The sequence below is a fragment of the Elephantulus edwardii genome, unplaced genomic scaffold (assembly GCF_000299155.1).
Source record: "Elephantulus edwardii isolate Elephantulus edwardi_28Jun2011 unplaced genomic scaffold, EleEdw1.0 scaffold00001, whole genome shotgun sequence".
NCBI lineage: Eukaryota > Metazoa > Chordata > Mammalia > Macroscelidea > Macroscelididae > Elephantulus > Elephantulus edwardii.
This window is the reverse complement of record NW_006399751.1, coordinates 14,523,007-14,549,345: the sequence shown is the minus strand read 5'-3', so window position 1 is coordinate 14,549,345 and position 26,339 is coordinate 14,523,007. Positions and strand designations below refer to the sequence as shown.

Genomic DNA, 26,339 nt, shown 5'->3' with positions numbered 1-26,339 from the left:
GCACAGAGGACTCTTGATCATTCGACAAAACACGCTTCATGTGCTTGTAGCTGCCCTGGGAGCACAATCCCAGCAGTCTAGACCCTCAGACAATTCTGTATTTACACAGGGAAACCACTGTGTCAACTCACAATCTGTGAGTTCATTTCTAACCTCCCCTGGAAACAGCTCTCGGGCATGGCCCGGAAACCTCACCCCTCCTTCCACACCAAGCAGAATGGTGCATCGGGGAAGCAGCTGGGGAGGCCCATAGTGGATTCCACTGCGTCCAGAGCTCTGAGGGCTGTGCATGCTTGCACCTAGAAAGTGCCACGCAGAAAAAAAAAAACAATCCAGGAACTCAGGGCAGAGTTCTACTTAGATCTGGGAAAGGTGGGGTGGCCCAGTTTTACCATCACTGCCCACACATCAGGGAGATGAGAGCACATCCCTGCCTGACAGTCGTGTATGACCCCATGTGCACACGCAAGTGCAAGGAACGGCAGCAGGGGAATCTTCATAAATGCGGGGTATGTGCCACAAGGTTAGCTCACGACAGTCAATGCCAAGCAGCAGGGTCTCCTGAGTAGGCTAATTTCCACACATCGCAAGCAGAACAGTCACCACCACGGCACCACTCTTTATTCCACCTCTGCGAGACTGAGTGCTCTCCAGCAGCCTCCAGACACATCTCCGTGGGTCAAACTGTATCCTTTCCCTCCCCCAGGAGACAGGAAACACAAAATCCTCAGAGCAATAGCTGGTCTCCTTTTGGAAAGTCTGGTTATTGTCAACATTTTTATTATGAAAATAGGATTTCACATGGCATTGCTCTTTCTTTTAAGGGCAGCAGCACATAAACTGTACACCAGTCAGCAAGGAATACAAAGGTGGCCAACTGTGTCTGCAGGAGTCCTCTGTTGAGGAGCACAACCCAGGCAGTGTTGCTTCTCTGCAAACGGAAGGAAACGTTCTGTTTCATGGTTCTTGAAGATCTGTCCAAGCTTTCCAACTGGGTGTCAGGATTTCTGTCCCAACCTCAGACACCATTTATAGCAAGAAGAGCCAGCAGGTGCAAAACTGTTAATTTATTGAGTCAATGAGCGCTTTCTGTTTTTAACACCCCCAATACATGCAGTTCAGGGTTAAGTATCACATTTGCAGCACATTGTTGAATCAACACAAAAGTATCCATCACCTGTGTAATTTCATGACATCGTTTTTTCCCAGCCTCTAACATCTGGTTGGGGTTGTTTGCATTAATACATCCACACATCTTAAAATCAGGTTATTACTGGTTATCCCAACCAGATAGTGCCCCACTACAGCCTCCATCCTAACTCTGGAGTGGTTTTTAAAAGGCAGGGCAATATTCAAATGTAATTTATTAATAAGCGCATTGGCAAACTTTGGCTTCCTGTATGCTCATGTGGACCCTGCATTTGTGTTCAGAAGGGTTTATAAATATGACCTTGACTCTAATCCACTATTACTCACTCCTACTTACTTGTATGAGAAAAGTTGTGGGTTTTTTTTCCCTGCAGATGCTCACAGAGCACACCAGGTTTCTAAGAATTTAATTTGACCTGGAGTTAAACGAAACCGTTAACTGGGCTCTTTTAGCTCTATTTCAATGCAAATATAAAGTCTTCATGTTCCTTGTTGCAAAGTGGCTTGTGTCCGTCCTCATCAGTGCAGCACCTGGGAGAATCTAAGTCATTTCCCTGAGTAGACACCGACTTTGAGACCCACGGAATCCAGCTGAGGTCCAACTTCTGACTGCAGAGTCCCATCTTTGTTTTACTGGCATCACCCCCGGGGTACAGGGTGCGCCTCAGGCATATTTTACATGCGCTGTGAGGCTTGCCTTTAGCTCTAGCGTGACCCTCTTCCACATTTACCTGTAGACTCTCACCCAACCCCTTAGTCGCCCTTTCCAAAGCCCCATTAGAGTGTGTATGTCCCCTATTCTCAACCAGTCTGAGAGTGTCTCCCTTCTCTTAAGGAAATGAATACATCTGCTCTGAAACATCACAAGTGGTGAAGTGCTACAGAATGCTGTTAGGAGACCCCACTGAATGATGCCGTCAGTACCTGGCAGCCACACGCCTCTGCTTGGGGAGCCCTGGTAAGGGTATTGACCACACCAGACACCTACCACCGAGACAGGAGAGGAGCTAGCCCAGCCGATATAATCCAGAGGAAAGTGAACTGAAACAAGCCACAGATGGCAACTTCCTTAGCACTTCAGCCCTCGACTCGGCATTTCTCACCTGAAGCAAAGCCACGCAATTACGCTACTTGTAGCCAATAAACTAGCAAACAGCGAGCTGTTTTTGGCATAGGACCCTTTTGTTTTCACCACACCAGGTCTATGTTCTTGAACATAGGCAGTACCTGAGATGATAGTGTAACACTACCCTGTTCCCCAGTTTTTTTTTTTGCTTTTCTTTAAGAAAGAATTAAGTCCTATCATAGGCACTTTTAACCTGTTATAAGGTAAAAGAAGCAAACAAAATTTCTAATGAAAAATTGAGATGAGCTGAAAAAATATGCTAACTAAAAAGGGTATTGGGTGGTTAACCCACCATAACTTAAACAGACGCCAGCTACACGCACGTCCCCTCCCTCACTCGCCTCTGTAGGAGCGCTCCTGGACCAACTCCTCACCCAGAGGCCTGGGGTGCTCCTCACTCACACGGGTGCTAGGTACTTTTGGGCACACACCAGTTTTGGAAGCTCCAGTTTGGGGAAAAAAGAGCCAGTAAGTTGAGGTGTCAAGGCCAGACTCAGGAGGGAGAGGGCTTTTCACACCCAGCTGTGGTCAAAGTCTAAGGCATGAGGAGTGGTAAACAGATGCTAGAAAAGTAAACTGCGTGTAGAAAAGGAGAATGACTCCCATGTCCCGGCTGCAGTTACAGCCCCAGGACAGGCAGGTGAACTGCTTACAGTAAATTAAGAGCACAAGAGCCAGAAGCCAAGTGGACCAGCTAACTCCTCTCCGTCTACTTTCACTGCTTCTGGGGGAGCCAAGGGAAAGAAACTGCTTACTGCTTCATCATACTCTCCAGCAGGAGGATCCTTCTGCCTGGTTCGGACAGGCAGTTAAAATGAAAAGAAGAAAAGGAAAGATGGGACCAGACCAGCAGGTGATTAAGGAGATGAGAGGGAGGCAGGCAGACCCAGTGGCGTGTCTCCCTGACAGGAACAACAGTTCAGGACCACCTTTAGCAGCAGCAGTAGCCCAGGCGCCTCTGGCAATGTGAACCACCGAAGCTGTGCTGCCTCACCCACTGATGGAGGTTCTGCCGAGATCTCTGTCTTGTTTTTTATTTTTAGGTCTAACAAATACACAATGTGAGCGGGCAGTACTGGTGTGAGAATCTTAACCAAATCCATTTCCTGACTTTGGGATCTTCTTTTATTTTCTAACCTGTAAACTCAGTTCTCTAAAGACAAAGCGTTTGCTTCTGAAGTTCCCATAGACCAAAAAAAACAAAAGAATCTACATTTAGAAATAGGACCTGCTAGCAATACCAATATGATTTTATTGGATTATGGAATGTAAACAGATGTTTCAAACAAACAGTCTAACTTTATAAAAATGTATGGCATTATTAAATAGTCAATAAAGAAATTCTAAAGTGTGATGTGGTGGTAGCCACCTCGTGCTCTAGCCTGGCTTTGTCAAGTCCCCAGTTACAGCAGAGTTCTGCAGCAAACTCCGAGCGGCAGCTGGGCTTACAGGGACTGACTACCTGCAAATCATGATGGTGCCAAGACCCCCACATGAAACCAGCACCATCTTTTTTTTTTAAAATCCCAAATCTAGCTTTCTTTGCCAATGTACATGTTTGCACAATGGATCCAAAACTTTAATACTTGCTTGACCTCTTCACCCAAGCTCCTTATATATTACTTTCCGCTCAGTTGCTTGCATCACTGGGTAGTCTGGCCCGTGTCACTCAAGTACATGCACACACAAAAAAGACTTATTTCCCCCATCACATTCATGTGTAACAAACATATCGGAGCTTAAAAATACAGATGAGCCTGATTGTAGTGGGAATTCACTTCTCTCATAGGGACAAAAAGGGTAAAGGAGCTCCCATCTTTACCCCAATGTCTTTTTTGAATAAAATTTAATAGCACATTTCTCTCCCTCCTCAACCTGCCTGAAGACTGACTTTCCAGCTCTACTTATGATTGTGAACACTTTGTTTCAGAGAGGTACATTAAGGAAGATAGGCATACAGAGATGTGTGGAGAATGGCGAGTTTGCCCCAAGACTCACCACCCCCCCAAAAAAAGGGGGAGGGGAAGGAGGAGGGCACTGAACACCACCAACAACAAAAAGCAGGAAGATTTTATGGTTAGGCAAATCAACAAAGGTTACAGTGAGCTCCGCGCTCTACACACAGCATCCAATGAGACTGATGGACCTGTCCATGGTACCCGAGGTCTACAGTGAGGCCACCTGACATTGGAGAGGGTTCTTTTAAGGAAGTGATTGCAGTCTGCTCTCAAATGACTACACTTGGAGGAAAACTGCAAGGATGAGGTACATTTTCTGGAGAGCTCATGTCATAAAAAAATACATAAAACATGAATTTGTAAAAGAGTTTAAAAAAAAAAGAAAGAAGAAATACTGTCACTGTTTTAATATCTCCTTTTCATAAATGAGGCTGGTGTGTCAGGATAAACTGCTGACATTTTGCTAAAACTTGAGCCTGAATCTCACCAAAGGAAACCCAGACCACAATGGAATAGATAGGAAGTCAGATATTCAGAGCTTGTTGACCGAACGGGTTAATTCAACAGCGGTCTCCTGTTAAATAAAGATAAATGTACAACAACTCCGAGTCTCTCATCTCCCATGCATTCCAAAGGGAGAGTTCTCTCCGTTTCTGAACTATGTGCATCGTCACGCTGCCACACTGCAGCTCCCTGTAGACTAGTACTGGGGAGTTTCTTGTTTCTTTTTGACTTTTAGATCTTTACTCTCTTCTTTGCATTTAGAAGGAATGATTAGAATTTCTTTTTATCACACTGTAGATTTCCTTCAAGGTTTGTGTTTTGGTTGGTTGGTTTTATTGGCAAGCATCAATGCCGCATTACCCATCACTCTCCCGTCTTCATCGTGCTGCCGTGAGGCCACTGGAGAGCACAGCGTTATCTGCGCAAGGCTGTGACTGCTCCTTCACCACAGGGTCTGCAAGAGAACAGGGCGAAGGTCAGCTAAAGCTGGTTCAAGGAGGACAGAACGTCACTACCATTCCCCTCCCCACGCATCATCCACCATGAGAGACAGACATACAGACTGCCAAGAAAGCCTGGGTTGGTAAGGCAAGGGGTAAAAGAGAAATCCTTGTCACAAGAACTAAGGTCACGTAAGAAGAAGAACATGACCTGGGCGACTCTTCTCTTCCAGAATGCATATTCAACAGCAAGATCTATGGCAAATAAGCATGGAAGCCCTACCTTCCCATTGTCCCAAATATTTAGTCATCTTCTTATGTTTTAATCTGGCATGTATAATAAAAAGCATCTTAAAAAACAGGGCTATTAATAGATCTACATTTTTACAGACAGTAACTTAGAAAAAATTTTTAATGAAGTATGAAATAAACAGAAAACAAAGACCAATCACAAATATCTACTACTAATGTCCTTGATTCAGTCTAACTCAAGGTGGAAAATAACTCTTGGTGCTAGGCAATGAACATCTGAGTTACATCTGACTGAGGTAAAGAAATGATGGACAAACCTTTACATCTGTTTATGGGTAGACAGCCGGGGAAAACAAGGAAACCTTCCATCAGGTGGCGTGACCTAATAGCTGTAACACGGGACTAAAAACGCCAACAACTGTGAGGACAGGGCAGACCAGGCAGTGTCTTCTCTGTTGCACATAAGGTCAGACCATCAAGAGCAACAACAAATGGAGATTCAAGAGCACTAAGGATGAACTCTGGCTAGAATTAACCCTCCAAGGAAAGTAGGAAGGAAAGACTGCACACTGCTCAGTAAGGATTTTAATGGTTAAATACTTTCAACTTGATTCAGAAAAGGCAGTCAGTTCTCTTCTGTAAAGGTTTCTTTACAGCCTCAAAAAACAGACAGTTCTACTCCACCCCACAGAATCACTGTGAGTCAGCACTAATGCAGGGGCAGTGGATGTCGTCTGTTGAGTTCTCTGCTTTCCTCAATGACCTGGGTGGAACAGGCTCGAATAAGAGCTCTCTGCACGCAGAATAAGCAGTTTCACACCAATGGAATATGAGCCCTAAGACAGTAATTCAGTTAAGATTTTAGTGAGATCTCAAATGCCTCTTATTTGGAATTCCACCCCACACACACCGGCTTCCACATAAATATAGATCTATTGGAGAATAAATCCATGATACTTGAGATCTCTTTACACAATGCAACAGGGATGGCCAAACAGATAAGACTCAAGAGAATTCAGCTGGTAAAGCAGTAAACACCTTCAAGGACCAAAAGATCTACCTTCAGAGTTGTTCTGATGGCCTAGAAATAACAAGACCAAATTCCAAGAAGACCTGATTTAAATGCCTAGACTTCTCTGGATTGGCTTCAGTGAAAAAGGACAGGCGACATCCCCCTTTCTAAAGCCCACCCTTAGAAGACAGCTGCTGGAGACTCACAAAAGTATGGGTGCTCCATGGCCTCTTTGGCAGTCAGTCTCTGTTGATGGTCGTATCGCAGAAGTTTGTCCAGAAGATCTAGGGCCTCGGGGCTGACAAGGTGCCTGTTCTCACTGTGGATGAAGTTCTCCCAGCGTTTCCTTGAATGTCTGAGGAGAAAAGCTAAGCATCAGTGTTCTGGGACTAAGGTCAACAGGAATCTTTACCTATTTGGGCTCCAGCTGACAAAACTGAAAAAATACTGACTAGAAGATTACTGAAGTGGGGACCAAATCTTACTCTTCTTGGTACTCACTTCACCCTCACCCCAACTCAGATCACAAAGCATCCCAAAACAAAATAATATTTGATTGATAAACAGAATTAATGACAATACCGGATTGGGGAACTGTGGAGTCTTTCCAGAGCTTTTAGCTAATTCTGTGTGAAGTTTGGAGACCACTTTAGCTTTTTATTGGTCACCAGGTTTGAAAAAAGCCACCTGCAGGAAACTGCAGGTACCATAAAACTCTCTCTGAAAATCAGTGTCTATCATTTTATCATTTTTCAGTGTTAATTCAGGATTTTACAAATTTGCTTATAGAAACTTTATAGAAACATTACACAGCACAAAATGAAACTATTCAATCTCTTCTTCAGTGCAGAATTCCAGCTTTTTAAATCACCATTAACTTAACATGTGTTGTGTCAGTAAACCTTTTCCAACATTGTGACTTTATTATTCTCCATTTTCTAATATAAAGTTTCTCTAAGAAATACACTTATCAGAAGACACATGAAAACAAAGCCTTGGCATCTCAACTTTGCTGTTTTTTTGGTGTTTGTTGTGTTTCTAGGTTGGCCTTAAGAAAAAAAAAAATCAATCCACGTGAGAGGAAAAAGGCTATTTCAATCTTGAACTTATATGAAAGGGGAAAGAGTTCTATGAAGTGGCTTTGGCTAACTTTTCCCTTGTGAAAAACAGTAACTTAAAGCCCCCTTTCCTGCCCTCTTACTTACTGTCCCAGGATATCGTTGAAGTGTGGATCTAGGTCTATGTGATACTTCTTCAGATAACCATACAGTTCATCTGTACCCAGCACCTTGGCAATGCGAACAAGCTGTAACACAAAACAAACTGACCAAATCACTGGGCACAGAACTCACTACAGCCCGAGACGATGCTCCCCCAAAGCCAGCAGGCGACCTCCCCACTCCGTCCCAGATTCTGATCACAGGCTAGATGAGACAGGCAGACTCAAAGCCAAAAAGTTTACAAGAATCTAAACTTCCAAACTGCGTTTAGAAGAATGAAACTTGATGACATCTTCTGTGAGCTGATGATTACAGGGGCACTGCCAGCCAAGACCAGACTCTACAGTCTTAGACTGCACCAGTCACACTATGTAAGCTGTGCATTAAGAGCACTGGTATCACTGTCTGTGTATTTTCACAACCATCAACTTGTGAGATACGTTTCCTTGAAATAAGATGTATATGCAGCTACTGAGTGATGCAAGAACACTGCATCTACCCATGTATGTAACTGTGACATGCACCTCCACATGGTGGAGCCAGATGATGTCGACTCACCTGGTCATAGTTGTCCTGTCCATGGAAAAAGGGCTCCTTTCGAAAGATCATGCTTGCTAACATGCAGCCTAAACTCCACATATCCAAGCTATAATCATACATCTGAGGGAATGAACACAACCAGTCAGTCCATGGCATTTGAAACTACTTTTTCTTTCCTAAATTTACTCTTCATTTGACTTTTACATTTATTTTACAATTCAAAGTCAAAACAAAGAGAAAAGTCTGAAGCAAGGACACTGGGGTGGGATTAAGACTGGGTTTTATGTAAATGTACCAAAAGCGACTAAATAAACACCAAACCAACAGAAGTCCACGGTACGGCCAAGCATCCTACCTGGTAGTCCACGAGGAGCTCGGGCCCTTTGAAGTACCGTGAGGCTACGCGGACATTGTACTCCTGAGCAGGATGATAGAACTCGGCCAGACCCCAGTCTATCAGTCGCAACTACAAAAATAACAGAAATAAAGCACACGAAAGGGGTGTCTCTAGAGGCCTGTGCCACAGAACAAAGCCGAATTACAGGAGATCACAATCACTGTCATACTGGAAATACTGCCAGGTACACTGGCTAAAACATTACTTTTAGCACTTGCATAAACAGAACACTAAGTATCTTATTTGCCATTAAAAAGACTTTTTAAAAAAGCCCTGGCTTTTCATTCTCTCCATCAAGGCAGTTGAGTCTTTTTTATTGCCTCCATATATTTTACATGTGCAACACATTCTCCCGCTAGTAAGAATATTCACTATAAGCTCTAAGTATAATAAACGCAAAGGCAGGGACATATGCCCCACTCCAGGACTGAAGCACTGCTCTAGTTTTTAATTAATCTAAGACTAGCTGATTCATTTACTCACCAATCAGAGTTGGATACTGAAAATAGGAGGGATTCAAGTGTACTTTTAAGGCCAGGCAGATTGGTCTGAAGGTCATTAAGAAATGAAGCAGAAACCATCAGCTGTAGTTTCTTTCTTGAGGCCCTTCAGAAAACCATGACCAAATTAACATGTGACTACAGTTAGGGTCCATCACCTACTTTCCTCGTGTACTATATGCTTACACAAAGTAGAATCTAGCATTTGGACACTGGTAGCATAACTGTATTAGGTTGTCTAAACAAAACAGCACACAGGACTGTGAGAGCCCTAGGCAGTGGCGCATGTCTGTCTTGCTGCTGCTTGGCTGCAGCGGTACCTTTTTCTGTTGGTGGTCTATCATGACATTGTGAGGCTTCACATCTCTGTGCATGATTCCCTTGCTGTGGCAGTAATCCAGAGCCTAGGAGGGAAGAAAGCATGGAGAAATAGAAGTCAACCCTCTACCACCGCCCAACCCAAGCACAGTCTTGATATTTTTCTTTGTGACACTCATGGGGCAGCTTACAGAAGTTAATGGAGGGGGAAAAAATAACCACACAGATCAGAAGGTACCCCTTACTCTATACACATGACAATCAACAGCTAAGAGAAAGTGGGCTAATGCTGGCGACATCAAGGCTCATGGTGAAGATTCTTTAAAAAGAGGGTATAGAGGGAGGTCATACACTTCTTAAAGCATTCTTCTCCTACTTGTAGCTAGGAGCAATTTATTGCTTACTTTGAGTTAATATCACTGTAATTTGTCAGACTAATTTACATGTTTAAAACCAGATGTGGGTATCTCATTCTAGTAATTTATTTTTCTTTCAGTTTTTGTTTTAAAAACAGTATTTTTTCATTCATATAAGTCACTTCTTATAGTTATTCAAAGGGACACGCCCACATAAAACAATGATACCCAAATAACTCTTCCAGCATGGCTTGTCTTTTAGACAAGCCTCATGGTGTCTCAATATTCATTACCTGATAGACAGCTGACACTAGGTTTTTTAAATGTACAAGCCAATGACTTAGTATTGAGCCCTGTCCAATCATCACAATGCAGTTTTAGAACTCTTCGTCACTCTAAACCTTTCCTCTAGGTTATCTGCGCCTTCAGTCTTCACTCCCAACCTCTGCTAGGCCGTTTACTGCAGTCGCTGTTCCACTGCCTCTTGCTATGGTTTCTCCTTTCAGAACACTTACATAAATGGAATAATCCAACACTGAGTGCTTTGCATGGCTTTCTTCACTCACCATGGTTCTGAGATTCATCCCTGTAACCTTTTGGCTTTGCGGTAGTCCACTGTATGAATGTACCAGTCAAACCCTGGCCACTAGTTATTTGTGGCAACTACAAATGATGCTGCTATGAACATTTGTGTGTAAGCCTTTGAAGGAACATACACTTTCATTCTCTCAGGGACACTGCTAAGAGTGGAAATGCTGGGTGATTGGTTTATTTTAACTTTGATGAAACTGCTGTTTCACAAAGTGATTGCACTAATTCACAGTTCGACCAGTAATACAGCAGCACCTTCCCTAGTTGTGATGATCAAAAAATTGTTGCCAACACTGCCAAATGTTCGGGGGAGGTGGGGCAGGGGTTAGGGGTTAACCCAGCTAGGAACCAGAGCAGCAGAGCTGGAAGAATGTTACACTAGACATCTTCACTATGGGAGGGAAAGTATATGCTACAGAGTGAGTCCTAGGCTTCTGCATTCCAGGAATAAGTGCTTCTTGCTATACAACAAATTTTGTTCTCCCCAGATACAGAAGAATATATGGTGCATGAAGTCATTTCTAGTCGAGAACAAGCAAAACTAAAATTATGGTCACAGAAATACAATGAGGTACGGTTCAAATCCACCAGATGCTCTGCTGGAGAAGGAGGAACAATCTCCTGTACCAGTCAGATCTGATCTGACGGTACACACACACATATAAATAATAAAAAAAAATTTTTTTAAAAAAGAAATGCAATGAGGTAAAGAAGAGAATAAGAGAATTGTTTGAGGAGTTTATAATATTCTTTATCTGCTCTTCCTGACAGAATTTTCAATAATGACAGACATGGTATCAGTTTGCATTTTCTATTATTGTAGCTGCTACTAGCATCATGAGGCCATTAAGCATTTGAAATGTGTCTTGTATGACAATGGCAATTTACATCGACTTCAACAGCCAACCTGTGGGTGGGGGCTACTCTATTGGCCAGTATGGTCTACACAGATTTAGGAGAAGTTTCGCGTATTTAAAACAAAATTAAAACCTCAAAAATCCTACATTCTTAAGATTGTGTCAGTTTACCTAAGTTCTATTGCAGTTTATGATTTCTGTGTCGTGTCCCCCCGCCCCCCGCCGCCATTCTGTTTTATAACAGTTGTAGCTAGAATCCAAAGTGGCTCCATGGCAATACGTTAGGGAACTAGGACTCCAGGACAGATTTCTCCCAGTCAGGTCAGAATCTGCCACAAACCCCTAAAGTCACTGAGCAGTCAGTCCCCAGCCCTGCCTCAGTTTCTCCTATGGTTTATCTGAAGGGAAATCTTCCTCCTTCCCTTCCCACCTCCATTTTCAGTAGAGAAATCTATTGAGTCTCTTTTTTTGCCTTTCTTTGTCCAAAATAATATATTAATTATGTCAACAATACCTGTTGAAAACAAAGCCTGAACAAATACAGTAATGTATTCTTTTGCCAACTGATTAGCCCATACTTCTCTTGGAATTTGACCTTTTCAAATTCCTTTGGGAAAATCTAGTCTCTGACCATTAAGCATGAAAAAAGCTGTTCAAGTATCAAATGGGAATCAACAGCTTATTAGCAGAAGGAATATGCTCTTACAGAGTTACTACCTCAAGAAAATAGGACAAAGAGGGAAGAGGAGTGAGGGCCATTCGACTGACCAGCCTGAGAAGATCCGTACTTTCTGGATGTCTTTCTGTGACGTAAGAACAATTGCACTAGGTTATACATCTTTCCTTATACACCATCTAAAACCTCAATATCTTGCTTAATTACTACAACTGTTAAATTTGGACTGCTGCTCTCATGGAGGGAACACAGGGTTCTCTGGGAAGAAGCTCCAAAAAAGATGTTAGCCCAACAATTCACAAGATTGTAAATGCCAGCCTGAGGAACGTGTAATGCAGGCTTTATAATCTTCCTCTTCCTGTTCTTATAGACACAAACAGGAGAGGGAATCCTTAAACCCACTGCCTTGACTCTCATTATGGACAAGTGGATCATGCATTTGTTTACAGAAAACACTAAGTTCAGACCCAGTTCCTCAAAAGTCAATTTCTCCTTAATTCATCTTGGTTTTTCCTTCAACCAAGTGTTGACAATTTCATCACAACTCTATCTTTAGTTTGTGTCAATAATACCAATATCCTAGTCACATTTTACCTTATCTCAAAGGTTTGTAACCTGAGATCTACAATCCAGCCCCTATAATTTCCTGTATATCTATGTCTACACATGCATTTATTTTTAAATTTATTATTATTGTGTGTGTGTGTGTACCATCAAATCAAATCTGACTGGTACAGGAGGATACTGTCCCTCCTTTTCCAGCACCACGCACCTCTGGGATTGCAGCGCAGCTTCTTGCCATTAGGCCACCAGAGCTTGCCTACACTTGCTTTTATTTTGAGAGTTGATAGCTTTCAAGAGATTGTCTAGTTCACAAACTTCTGGAATTTTGTTTGGCGGTTGTTAGATGCCACTGAGTTTATTTCAGCTCGCAGTGACCCAAGGCAGACTTGATCATTCTTCCATCAGTAATATCTAATAAGCAATGCTTCAAAAGTCCATAAAGCTTTTAACAAGTAAGTCTCCTCGAGGGTCCACTGAGCACTTCTCCTTGCATGTCAGAGTTAACGGCAAGGACTGGGCGGGTGGGGTGCGGGGGGAGAGGAGGTAGAATGACTTTAACAACACTGGTGATGAAATCTGCTGTGAGACTGTGATGCTCTCCGTCATGAGGGGGAGTCTACCTGTCTTGAGGCTAAGCTTGACCACATGCCCTCCTCTGATCAATGCATAAATGACATAAGCAGGTGCTTATACACTGAGGTCTGCCCTCCTCTTGCTGTTAGTAACTGAAGCCACCATGGAAAGACACCTAAAACAAGATTCATAGTCAGTATCTCCGCTGAGGCCTCAGCCATGAGACTGAGGCCATTATGGATATCAAGCCCCAGGTGAGTTGACCCAGGCAAAAGGAACCACCCAAGCAATCCACAGAATTACAAACAAGAAATCAATTTAAAAATGTCATTAAGTTTGGGAGAACTTTTTAAGTGAAAAGTATCTCACAAAACCCCCTCAGACTCACTGCTATTGAGTCTTTGCAGCTCACAGCAACTCTCCCCCAGATTTTGGAGGGAAACGGCAGTGGGTGGAGATAGGCCATCTTTCTCTCAAGGAGCCAGTGGTGGATGTGAGCCACAGGAGATGTGCAGCCTCTGGGCATCACTGCAATTCATTCCAGACTATGCCATCAAAGCTCCGTTAACTATTTAACACCAAGCAGTAATTAAGCAGGAAAGAGAAAACCCACGGGGCACAAGGACAATGATGAGGCAAGTCTTACGGCCTTGGGTACCCTGAGGCTTGGTCTTCTGAGTTCCACTGGAAAGTCTCCAAGTAAAAATGCCAGACTAGAAGCGTCAAATGAAGTTTAAAAAAAAAAAGTATGATTAAGCCCCAGGGCTTAGGTTCGCTGTCCTCTCAAAAAGTTCTCCTGTGATAAACAAGTTTGAATAAATTCACTGTTTATAAATGTCACTTACTTTAAGTAGTTCATACATATAAAACCGGATATCAAAGTCTGTCAGGATCTGGTAGAGTTGCTGGAACAGATTACAGAAAGCATAAAGTTAATTTAGTCTCATTGTATACTGTCACCCCAAATGGTGGCCCATTTTCTGTAAATTTACTTAATTGCTTAAAAGTCATGGGGGGGGGGAATCCATCATCTATTACCTCAAATGGAACAAATGGGATCAAACATTAAAGATGAAGACTTTATACTTCAATTTTGGGGAGAGGAGGAAAAATAAGGTGGAGTTGGAGAAGGCTCCAAAGGAGAAAAACATAGGCCAACCTGGATCTTTTAAAAACAGGTTATTTAATATGTTTTATACATGTTTTACACTCACAACTATACCATTATGAAGAGGAATGAAATCCAAGTTGCTTCACTGTCCTTATTTTTAACAACATACTCAAACTAAACTCACTGCAACACCCCCTATAAACTGAGTGCTGAGTGGGTAGTCGGCCTCTGAAGAACTTCATTGGTTGACATGGTAAGACAGGGGCAAGACAGGCTGCTTGTGGAAAAAAAAAACAGGAGGAAAACGACAGATTACAACATTTGAAGATGGAAAGGAACTTCCTCAAAATCTACCCTCCTTCAAATAGGCTAGGTTTGAAAGGGGGAAAGGGGGAAGAACAGGCAGTAATTCATAACTGACCATCCAAAGATCCACTAGGATTATGGAAATTTAAATTTTGAAGAAGGAGGAAATCATTTATGCATCAAGGATCACTTGCTAGAAACTGTACTATCAGCTTTGAAACATGATCAGGCCACATACTACTAATTAATAAAAGCAATCCTGGCTCTCCAAGAAACATGCTGTTTCTGTTCAGTACTGTCGAGTTGGAACAGACCCACCGCTGACCCTCCGGCACGTTTTCAGAGGCAGTAAATCACATGTCCATGTTTCTCCTACAGAGTAGCTGGAGGATTTGAACCATGGGGGTACGTGTCTCAGAGATAATAAGAATAGCACAGGACATTGCAAGAACATGGAAATAGCCCAAATGTCCAAACACAAACGAATGGATTGAGACGTTGTGGTACATTCATACAATGGAATACTACGCAGCATGCAGAAGCAGTGATTTTGTAAATTACTACCTAACTTGGGAGGGACTGGAGAGCATTATGTTGAGTGAACTAACTCAGTCCCACAAGGATAAATACTGTATAAAACCATTATTGTAGAAGTATGAGGATCCAAGGCGGAAGGGTAGGGGGTGGAAATGGGGGGTTTAGGGTGTTAATCACAGGGTTGCACAATTCGATGGGTGGGTGAGGTAAAGGGAAATGGGAAGGATCTTTTGTGGAAAAACAATGTATTCAAACTTTGTAAATAAATTAGAATAATACAAAATACTAAAACAAAAGAATGGCATAGGATAGAGCAGGGTTTGAGGCTGCTGTACACAGGGTTGCTATGAGTCGCAGGTGACTTGATGGGACATAACAACAACAACAATAGCAGCTTATGGGGTGGAGCACAATTCCTCACCACTAAGCTGCCAGAGCTACAGTGTATTTAATGTGCTATCATCTGAGTATCATCTGAGTAAAATTAGTGGGAATAAAACCACATAGCTGTTTGCAGCTGCAAGAATGATACGCACTTACAAGCCATATAAATATGTTCAGTGTGCAAAAAAGACTATATTTAGGAGACCATTTACTAAGAATAAAATTTAATGTTTTTAAATAACATTAGGACAGGGAGCTCTGGTGGCCTAGTGGCAAGAAACTGCACTGCATTCCCAGAGGTACATGGTTTGAATCCACCGATGCTCTACTGGAGAAGGAGGGGCAATCTCCTCCTGTACCAGTCAGATCCAATTTGACGGTACACACACAAAATAACAAATCTTTTAAAAAAAGAAAAAACCATTAGGACTTGTAATCTTTCTTTAACTCCCTACTTTAGGTAAAAGTTAATTCTTTTTCAGATTAATAAGAATGTATGATTTCATCAACCTCAAATAGATGCTAGTTCAGGGCATTGCAGAGAATGAGAACGTACAGGCCAGGATACTAGGGTGATGTAGAATGGTTCCCGTGAGAGGATGGCCCTGTTTGGGGGAGAACTCATCAACCCCTGTGGCACTAACATGCCACCACTTCTGCTCAGGAAAGCTTGAACTCCTTCACAATTCTTTTTCTCCTCCAGCTCTGTACTGGGGCAGACATACAAGACGAGAAACTGTGGCTACTAAGAATCGCCAATTTTGGACTCGGTATTTCTGAATGCAGCCCTCCAACATTTATGTCACAGTCAATACTCGTCTAAGAAAAGAGACGTTCCAAAAGTTCCTAACAAAACAGAAAGGGATTATTTCACAAGAATCATATTTTCTATTAATTCTTCTTAGCCAGTTATCCTGAGAACAGTCTTAATTAATCTACCAACAGTAAAAATGTTTCCAGGAAGTAACAGTTACTTCAATATTCATAAAGAGATTAAAAAAAAAATTAACTCTATACTTCTCAGGAGATCATCACAAAAGAACCAACTGCCAATTCCAGTTTAGCTAAAAAGCCCAACACACATATGCATGTCCAAAAACAGGGTTTAATTTCTGCTTTTGGATCACTCTGAAAGGTAGAGAATTTCTGAACCATTTCCCAAAGATTTTCATGAACCCCTGAAGCTATAAATAGAATGACAGGCAATATTTGATTAACCAGTGTAGAGCCTCCTATGTCTAAAGCCATGAACACCAGAAAGGATGTCCACAGGTGGGATTCACTCCTGTTGTGCACTTATAAAGGTTTTCAGATTCTACTGTGTGTCAGCACTAGCACAGTAACTTGCAGGTTCAAAGGCCCCAATTGCCAGTAATTTTCATTCAGGATGCATCCACCTGGAAAAAGTTCCCAGGCACTTCTAATCACCAGCCAGAGGTGGAAACCAACACAACAAACTCTCACCCACAAAGGTAGCTTACACATACCCTGTCCAACAGGTCAGACTATGTCCAGAAATCTCAGTGGCCCCACGCAAGAAAAAAAAAAAAAAGTGAAGAAGAGGAATCAAAGGAAAAATAAGCACTCACTTGAGATCGAGACATTTGATGCAACAGTTACTAGCTTATACCCTATTTTTCCCCCCCAGGACCCAGAATAAAACAAATGCCAACATTTTTAGAAATGTATGGGATGAGAACGTATCTTTTATCACTCAAAACTGTCACCTGGCCTCGTACAAAGAAAGGACAATACTGTCAATGACCTTTAACAGCAGTAAACACTGCTTCTCAAAGAAATAATAATGACGTCGGTGAATATACCCTTCTCAACATCAAACTCTAACAGAACTAAATGCTGTTACTTACTGCTGAACTGGAACTGACTAAGGGCTGACTCTCCAGCAGGTTTTCAGAGGCAGTAAATGCACCATAGGAGATTGCTCATCTTTCTCCCATGGAGTAGGTGGTGGATTTGAAGCCTTTGGGATGGTAGCACAGCTCTGTACCACTAGGCCACCAGAGCTCCCTGGAACTCCAAAATCTCAGCTTGAACCACTAAGGTTAACGATTTAGAAGTTCTATAAGGATCAATAACAATCTTCTCAGGATATAGTGTATTCAGAGGATCTCACCAATCTCTTTCAAAATGTCCAGATCAAATACTTTACTTAAAAATGTATATTCATTTTTATTTCTCTTCTAGAGGCACCCAAAACTAAAAAGCAACTAAACTTTTTCAACCTCAGAGCTTGATTATCTTTTAGAATCTTGGGAGTTTTCTCTAATATTTCTCTTCATTTTAAAAAAACTGGCAATTTCTTGTTTTTATGTTTTGGGGTGTTTTTTGTTTGTTTGTTTTATTTTTGTTGTTGTAAGTATCACCAAGTGTTTTTTATTATAGCTTTGAAATATTCTGATGATTTCATGAGGACACTGGCCAAACCAACATCTAAGTTAAATACCAAGAAGAAATATCAGTAAGGCTAGAGACGGTTCAAAGAAAATTAGTGAGCTTGATTTAACACATGTAACAAACTTCTTTATAAGAAAATGTCGTATTGCTGAAGGGGTAACTCAGTTTCTGTTAAAGGTAATGGGTACACAAGATGATGAACGTGATTAACGCCACTAAATTGTCCTTACAAGTGGTTAAAATTAAAATTTGTATTGCACCATGATATTTTAAAAACTCTTTTCAAGCATTAATAGAATATTTATAAAACATGAACTTGTACTAAGGTCACAAAGTAACCTTTGACAAATTCCAATAAATGGCATTTCATCACACTGAAGTCTACTGCACGTTGTTGTCAGGTTCTGTCAAGTATGACCCACAGCAACCCCAAGAATAATAGACCTGACCCCTGTCCTATCCTGTGCCATCCTCTCACCTCCTAACACACTAGAGCCCATTTCGACAGTCACCCTGTCAATTCATCTGGTCGAGGGTCTTCCTCTCCTTCGCCGACCCTCCATCTTTCTGAGCATCATGTCCCTTTCCAAAGAACAGCTCCTCCTAGCAACATGCCCAAAGTATGAGGCGAAGCATCATCTCTGCCTCCAAAGAGCCCTCTGGCTGCACTTTCCAACACCACAGCTCGAAGGCATCAATTCTTCTGTCATCCTTGTTCATTGTCCAGTTCTGATGCATATCAAGTGAATGGAAAGACTATGGCCTGAATCAGATGTACCTTAGTGCTCAGAATGACACCATTACTCCTCAATACTTTGGAGACGTCCTTAACTGCAGACTTTCCCAGTGTACTACACCTCTTGATTTCCTGACTGCTGCTACCAAGGGTGTTGATTGTGGTTTCAAGCGAAATGAAGTTGACTTGAAATGAAGTTGCTCAATCTTTTCTCCATCTATCATGTTGACTATCAGTCCAGAGCAAAGAATCTTTATTTTCCTGAGATGCAATCCATATTGAAGGCTGGATTTTCTGATCCTCTGGAACAAATGCTTCAAGTTGTCCTCACTTTCAGCAAGCAAAGTTGTTTTCTGCGTAACAGGTTATTGATGAATTTCCCTCTGGTTCTGATACCACATTCCTCTATTCAGAGTCTAGCTTGTTAAATAATTTGCTCAGCACACAGATTGAATGAACAGGTACGGATAGAGAATACAACTCTGACACATTCTCTTACTAATTTTAAATCATGTACTATTCCCTTGCTCCTGGGTCTAGGTTTCACATGAGTAAAATTAAGTGCTCTGGGATTCCCATTCTTCTCAATGTTAGCCATAACGTGTTATGATCCACACAAATGTCTCTGCATAGTCAATAAAGCATAAACAGACATTCTTCTGGTATTCTTCGCTTTCAGCCAGGATCCATCTGACATAAGCAATGAATCCCCAGTGCCAAAGCCTCTTCTAAATCCTGCTTGAACTTCTGGCAGTTCCCTGTCTGTATACTATTCTAGCCATTTTTTAATTATCTTCAGCATATTTTGCTTGCATGTAATATTAATGATACTGTTCAACAGTTTCCCTAGTCAGCTGGATCACTTTTCTCGGGAATGCGAACAAATATAGACCTCTTCCAATCGGCTGGCCAAACAAGCTATCCTCCAAATTTGCTAGCATAGACCGGTGAGCACATCCAGGGCTGCATCTGTTAAACTGAAACACATCAACTGATATCCCATTGATTCCCGGGGCCTTACTTTGCCAATTCCTTCAACACAGTCTTCACTTCATCCTAAATTACCGCTGGCTCCAGATCATATGGTACTTCCAGAAATCCTTCTTTTAGATTCTGTGCATTTCCTCCATCTTCTTCTGATGCTTTCTGGGTCTTTCAATATATTGCCCATAGCATCTTTCAAGATGGTGACATGAGCCTTAAATTTGTTTTCTAGTTCTCTCAGCTTGAGAAACACAGAGCAAGTTCTTCTCTTTTACTCTCGTATTCCAGTTCTCTGCACATTCTATTATAATACTTTGCTTTGTCTTCCTGGGCTGCCCTTGAAATATTTTGTGCAGCTCTTTTACTTCAGCATATTTTCCCTGTTTTAGCTTCTTGACACTCTACTATAATTTTCCGAGTCTCTTCTATCATCCATTTTGATTTTTTCTTTCTCCTCTTTGTTATGATCTTTTTGCTTTCTTCATGGATGACATCATCCCATAGCTCATCTGGTCTTTGATCACTGGTGTTCAATGTTTCAAACCTATTCTTAAGATGATCTTGAAATTCAGATGAAATAGACTCTAGATCATATCTAAGTTCTCTTGGACTTGTTTTCATTTTCTTTGGCTTCAATTTGAACTTGTACATGAGTAATGGATGCAATCAAATTAAAAATGAACAACGAAAAATTTTTAAGAAGTCTCGGTAACTTCTGGGTCATATATTCACAAACACATACCTAGCAAAGATCACTACTGTGGCGATAATTACCAGGAAAACATTTATTACAGAGCATGTTAGAGGGTAGTTGGTTACTCCCACAACCCCAGGCAAATGTTGGGATTTCCTTCCCCTTTCTTTAAATTGTGATTTTTAACGATTGTTTAAAAAACTAAAAGGTTTTCATTCATTCATAATTGCACCTTTTCTTTCCTCCTCCTCCCCAGTCCACTTTGCAATGTGCCTCTTGTGTCAGATTGTTGTCATACACGTAACAGCTCATCACAGTTCTTCCCCTCATCTGTTCCAATGCAGAATGCATTGGAACTCTTCCCATTTTCTCCCCAACCTGCCACATCAGTCCTATTTTTAACAGTGGTGTTAAGAAAATTTTTCCTTTTGTAACTGAGATGTTTCACTCAGCATGCCTCTAGGCTTACCTAAATGCTATGTACTGTTTTATGAGTTGTTTTTCGGTGCTGTGTAATATTCAATGGCATGAATGTACTATAGTTATTCTGTTTGTTGAGGGCCAATTGGGCTGCTTCCACTTCCTGGCTATTGTGAATAACACAGCAATAAACATAGCCGTGTGTATGCTGGCTGGTTCCTTTACAGTGTATTTCCAGTAGTGGGACTGCTGTGTCAAATGTAATTTCAACTTTTTGAGATTTGCCAGATCGCCTTCCATAGTGGTTTTATCATTTTACACTTCCATCAGCAGTGAATAAGAGTTCCAATCTTGCCACAGACTCGAAAGCATGTTGTCTGCTGCGCTGCTGAACTTTGCTACTGTTGCTGGGGCGAGATGATATCTCATAATTGTTCTTAATTTGAATCTTGATATAATAGTTAGAGATTCTGAACAGTCTTCCCGTGCTTGTTTGCCCTAGAAGGCGGTTATTTTAAGAATTCCTAACGGTACTAACATGGTTGTTGTGCAGTGCCACTGAGTCAATTCTGACCCACATCTACTTCAGTAGGACCACCCTCTAGGGCTTGGTTCCATGTCAGCTTCCTGGAAGTAGATCATGAGCCTTCTTCTACAGAGGTGCTCAACAGATTGAAGCCACTAACATTCGGGCTCAATCAAGAAGCTCAATCAATGCACCATCAGGGTGACCTGCAGTAGTCAAAGTTTTATACTTATGTAGGAAATGTCCTAGTTTCAGGACTAGTGTATTTAAGGGGGAAACATTATATATAATGCTTCCAACTTACTTTAAGATGAGTCGCTGAAAAGCATGTGTGCATACGTGACAAATGATGCACTAGGGAAGGTTTTAACTGTACTATTCTTTCAAATTTCCAGCAGGTTAACTGTCAACAAAAAAAGTTTGGAAAGAAAACTCCAAATCCACAAGCTGAGAACTGAATGGACATCATTTAGCCGTGGAATACAGTTAAAAGGTGTCTGAAGTTGCAGAAATGTAAGCTATGTTGATTGATGGAAGAGCCCTGGTGACACAGCATGTCACCAACTAATTATAAGGAAGAAGTTGGCACCTGCCAGCCTCAGAAAGCCAATGGGGGGGTCGCCAAGAGTGGAGAAAGCTCCAAGGCAGTTTCTGGCTTATGACCAAAAAACAAAAAAACACCCTCAAGGATACCAGGACATTAACACTTTTCCGCACACCTTTAAACTGACAACCATGCTTAGAAACACATTTGCTATCATTTGCAGCAATGTTAAACCAACTAACTTCTTTATTTGTGGTCTGACATACTACTTGGGGTGGGGGGAACCCAAAACATCTGCACAACTGGCTCTAACAAAATAAACTCTTAGGTTCTGATCTGTTGTCCACTGGGCTGCTATGAGGCAGAGTCGACTCAAGAGCACCTAACCATTACATCTGATATTTAGGACCCCTGGTGGTGCATTGGTTAAGAACTCAGGGCTAACTGGGTTTGAACCCACCAATGGCTCTGTGGGGATTAAAACCTGGCAGACTGCTCTCAGAAAGTTCACAAGTGGAAGCCTTATTCAGTGCCATACGGGGTCACTCTCAGTTGGAAGTGACTTGATAGTACATAACAATCTGTGATTTAGTTAATGATCTTTTTAAGTTGATGAAAATGGTATGGCTTGAACATTCAAAGTTCAGCAAGGCAGTTTCTATCATTGCTTCTTGCTGAAGCTCCTATAAACAGCAATAAAAATGGTGGATGAGTAATTAACTCCCAAGAATGAAAAGAATGGGAACTATAACAATGTTTTGGAGCCAGAAAAAATATGTCCAACTAACTTAGTGATCTAAAAAAGTAAAAAACTCTGCCAATGGGGGGGGGGGGATGGTCAGAAGCAAACAGCTTCTAACTAATGAACTGCAGAAAGGAAGGCTAGTGAGTGAGTGGTTGACTCCAGGTAGCATCCAGAGAGGGAAAACAATGTGCACCAATAAATGAATGAAAGCCCACCTTTTCTGTAAACATTTGTTAAAAATTACAAGAGGGGAAACAAGCTAAAACAGGAGGATGGGGTCAAAGAACCACCTAAAAATAAAAAGAATGAAACACAGCCTATGTTGCAGTGTTCAGTCAAGACAGGGACTCACAATCATTAGACTTTCTCAGTAACATGAGCAGATATTTAAGAACCATTTCAGAAAATTCCAAGACAAAAACATGAGACACACAGAGCACTTGTAAGCAAAACAGAGAAAAGGCAGGGAGAACAGAAAGAAGGAAACCCTACTATTCTCAGGGAGGAAAAAAGATAGCACATAAAACATAAAAGAATAAGATTATCATTTTTAAAGTTCAGAGAACAAAATGGAGTTCTAAGCTATGAAGTCTAATATTTGATTAAGGTCTACAAAGTCAGAACAAAGGCAGGCAGGCAAGAAAATCAAAGTGGGAACAAAAATCTTTTTCCAAGTCAGAAGATATGAATCTCTAGATTGAAAAAACCCACAAAGTATCCAGAACAGAGATGAGAGATAGACCCACATGAAGGCGCATTATCATTAAACGTCCGAGGACTATAAATGTAAAGGAAAAATCCAAAAAGCTTCCAGAAGAAATGAGACAATCGTAAGGGATGAAACCTAATCAGAATGGCATCAGTAGCAATACTGCAGTATTCCTCTAGAATGCTAAGGAAATTATAACCTAAACGTCTATGGCCAGATAACAAATACACAAAATGGAATGAAATTTTGCACATGTGAAAGAACAACTAGTAAAACAGAAAAAATGGGTATAGTCAGTTTCATGAAGGCTAGGTTTTCATTTTTTATATTAGCAAAATGCTTGGGTTTCATTGAGGCTTGTCTACTTCTCAAGAAACACACATAATTCCCAGTCATGTATATGCTGATCAACCTGGGCCACTGACAGTGAAGGTGTGATGGTTACATATATCAGCACATTACTCAACCAGTTAAGCATTCACACCCCACTTTCTAGAGTTCACTGTTCATTTCACTTTTTAAGGAGTCACATTAAAAAGGAACCCTGTATATATAATAATTGCTAACAATTTGCTATTAATTATTCCATAAGTCAAAAGAGGCCCTTTTTCTTCTTACCAATGAACTCTAAGAAAAAGAAAATGTGAGAATAAAGGTCCTTTTCGTTTCACCTAAGAGCCGCACTCTAGCCACCAGGATCTTTCACCTCCAGAGCTGGTCTTACTCTTATCTTCTATCAGACAAACCATAAGCCTCTTGTTCATTAGTACAAGTTAGACTCACCCAAAAGTTCGCCAAAATGCCCCAAAGATAACAGCACTATTTTGCTTTAATGCTGGTTTCAAACCATGCTCTAGAAATGGGATTCCATCATGTACAGTATGCCTGGACCCCGAAAATATTAGAGGTTAAGATTGGTTAGATAAACAAATACATGGGGGGAAAATACTGCCTCAAAACTTCGCTTTTAAAAGAGCATGTTTAGTCTAAAATAAAATATAGTGTATGTACAAAAGGAAGAGCTCTGTGGCTTTGTGGTAAGGCATTGCACTGCCAACACAAAGGCATGTGGTTCAAACTCACCAGCTGCTCCTAGGGAGAAAAATGGGCATTCTCCTCTCATGTGATTTACTGTCTTTGAAAACCCACTGGAGGGTCAGCTATGAGTCAGTTCCAACTTGAGGATACGAAACAACAACAACCACAAATGTATTAAAAACCACAACACCCCTCAGTGTGATCAAGATGTTTCCAATTTATCATTTGCTCGATGGTTTCTGAGGCTATAAATGGCTAATGATAGGAGACTGCTCATTTTGTACCAAAAGGTAGACGGGAACCACTTGACTTGCAGACCTTTGGTAAGCAGTGCAACATCCTTTGGCTGATGCCACCAGAGTTCCTTCTATTACGTGTATAAAAACAGGAAAGGAACTCAGGACAGGCTATTTTAAAGCACAGTTACTCTAAACTAGTTAGTTGCTCTGTACCATGTGCTTTATATACAGGGCTCATGAGCATGCACTTGGAATTTTCCAGTTTGAAATGCACTACTTCTTTCCACAATAGTCCTGTGCACTTTACATGATGAAAAAGGAAAGATTTATTTAAAAAAGGAAAGATAACATCTATGAAGCTGTGATGCCTCAAAAAGGAGTGTTAGAGATGAGAGAGCAATCACTTCTCAGCCTTTTGGCTAAGATCAAGTAGAGAGGTGACAGACCAGCCCAGGAGCAGAAGCAAAGTATGGGTGAGGCGTAATTTCACCAAGTGCATGAATTCTAACCATTTTCTGCATCTTGCACTCACACTGGAAGTTCTTCCTATCTCTCCCAGGTGACTTTCCCAGCTCCCGTGTGCTCTGGAGTGTAAACCATACTCATCACCACCTTTCCACCCCTTGGTAGCCCCATGCTAGAGAGAGAAAGTATATACGCACCTTAAAATCTGTATTATTGATATATTCAAATACCAAAGCTGGTGTCTTTGACTGCAAGAAAGAATATTAATGCTTTAAAAATATGCAAACAAGAAACAGAATTTGTTTCTGCCTTAGTGGCCCACCCCCAAATCCACTTAAACAGAAAAAGACATTTACTTATCAGGAAGAATCTGATAAGTAATTGCTCTATGTACATTTTTTTGGTATCTGGGATTTGCTACAACCTAACTGGGGATGGTGGATGGTAGGGAAGTATGAAGTGAGGTAAACACAAACAAGGCTGGCCATGAGCTAATTAACTGCTCAAGCAGGCAGCAGATGTATGGGAGTTTTAATTTTTAAAAACATTAAATTTTTTACAAGTACATAAAATATTATTTTAAATAATATTTCAGGGTCCAAAATGATAAGCTAGTTCAACACTGTGTAATCATCAAATATATTCATGAGCATGGTATATTATATAAAAAATAATATTCTGCTGTGTTTTGATTTGGCAACTACAAGAGGAGCTTCCCATTTTCAGGTTGATTTAAAGTCAGATGCATCTGACAGAAAGCTAACAGGGCTGAGGAGCATTTCATATAATAAGCTAACAGTCTGTTACCTTGGCTAGAGAACATTACAGAATGTCTCACCTTACAAAACAGACATGTTTACAGAAACTCCTAATCAAATTATTTTAAAAGCCATATAATGTTCAATGTGTGAGGACTTACATTCTATTTTCCTGTGCAATACCCCGATTTTCAAATGTCAGGTTTATGTAAATGAGGAAAAATAACACTAATTTGCAGTATAAGTTTTTAAAATTGGGAGAAAAGTTATGACTTAAAGGGCTATAAAAGAAAAAAAAAATCATCTTGGAAATGTTGACAGCTGGCTAGTTTCGCTCAGAAAAGCAGGTGAAAGTTACCTAGGAAACAGCCCACAGCACATGCATGCCGGGCTCTGCCAGGACAACTCAGTGGCCAAGAAGCCCTGCCGGCAGCAGCCCCAGCAGTGGCCATTCCGGCAGCGGCCATGAGCAAACAGATCTTTGCTAGCTCAAGTTGAAAGGGTTCGACAAGATCTCATTTCTTTGCAGGCTGTGGAACAAGCCTGCTCCCCTTACAAGTTAGGGACAAGGGCTTCCTGTGGAATTAGGTCTAATTCAAGTCACTGGATTTATTATACTTCTAGATCATGTAATCTTTCTCTCTTTCACATACATGCACACATACAACTAAACTGATGATTTCAACACAGGCAGA

The 26,339-nt window shown here is 41.3% G+C and overlaps 1 protein-coding gene across 1 annotated transcript in view; it reads right to left on the bottom strand.

The window, feature by feature from the left end:
* CSNK2A2 (casein kinase 2, alpha prime polypeptide) overlaps positions 1–26,339 on the bottom strand; it is an 81,361-nt gene that overhangs the window by 726 nt on the left and 54,296 nt on the right. The window contains exons 5-12 of the mRNA XM_006878918.1: positions 25,084–25,134; positions 13,879–13,938; positions 9,419–9,502; positions 8,557–8,667; positions 8,220–8,321; positions 7,647–7,747; positions 6,648–6,796; positions 5,098–5,191 (exon numbers count right to left, since the gene is read on the bottom strand). Of these exons, the coding sequence (XP_006878980.1) occupies positions 5,115–5,191; positions 6,648–6,796; positions 7,647–7,747; positions 8,220–8,321; positions 8,557–8,667; positions 9,419–9,502; positions 13,879–13,938; positions 25,084–25,134 (735 nt within the window). The 3' untranslated portion in view covers positions 5,098–5,114. The remainder of the gene's footprint in view (positions 1–5,097; positions 5,192–6,647; positions 6,797–7,646; positions 7,748–8,219; positions 8,322–8,556; positions 8,668–9,418; positions 9,503–13,878; positions 13,939–25,083; positions 25,135–26,339) is intronic.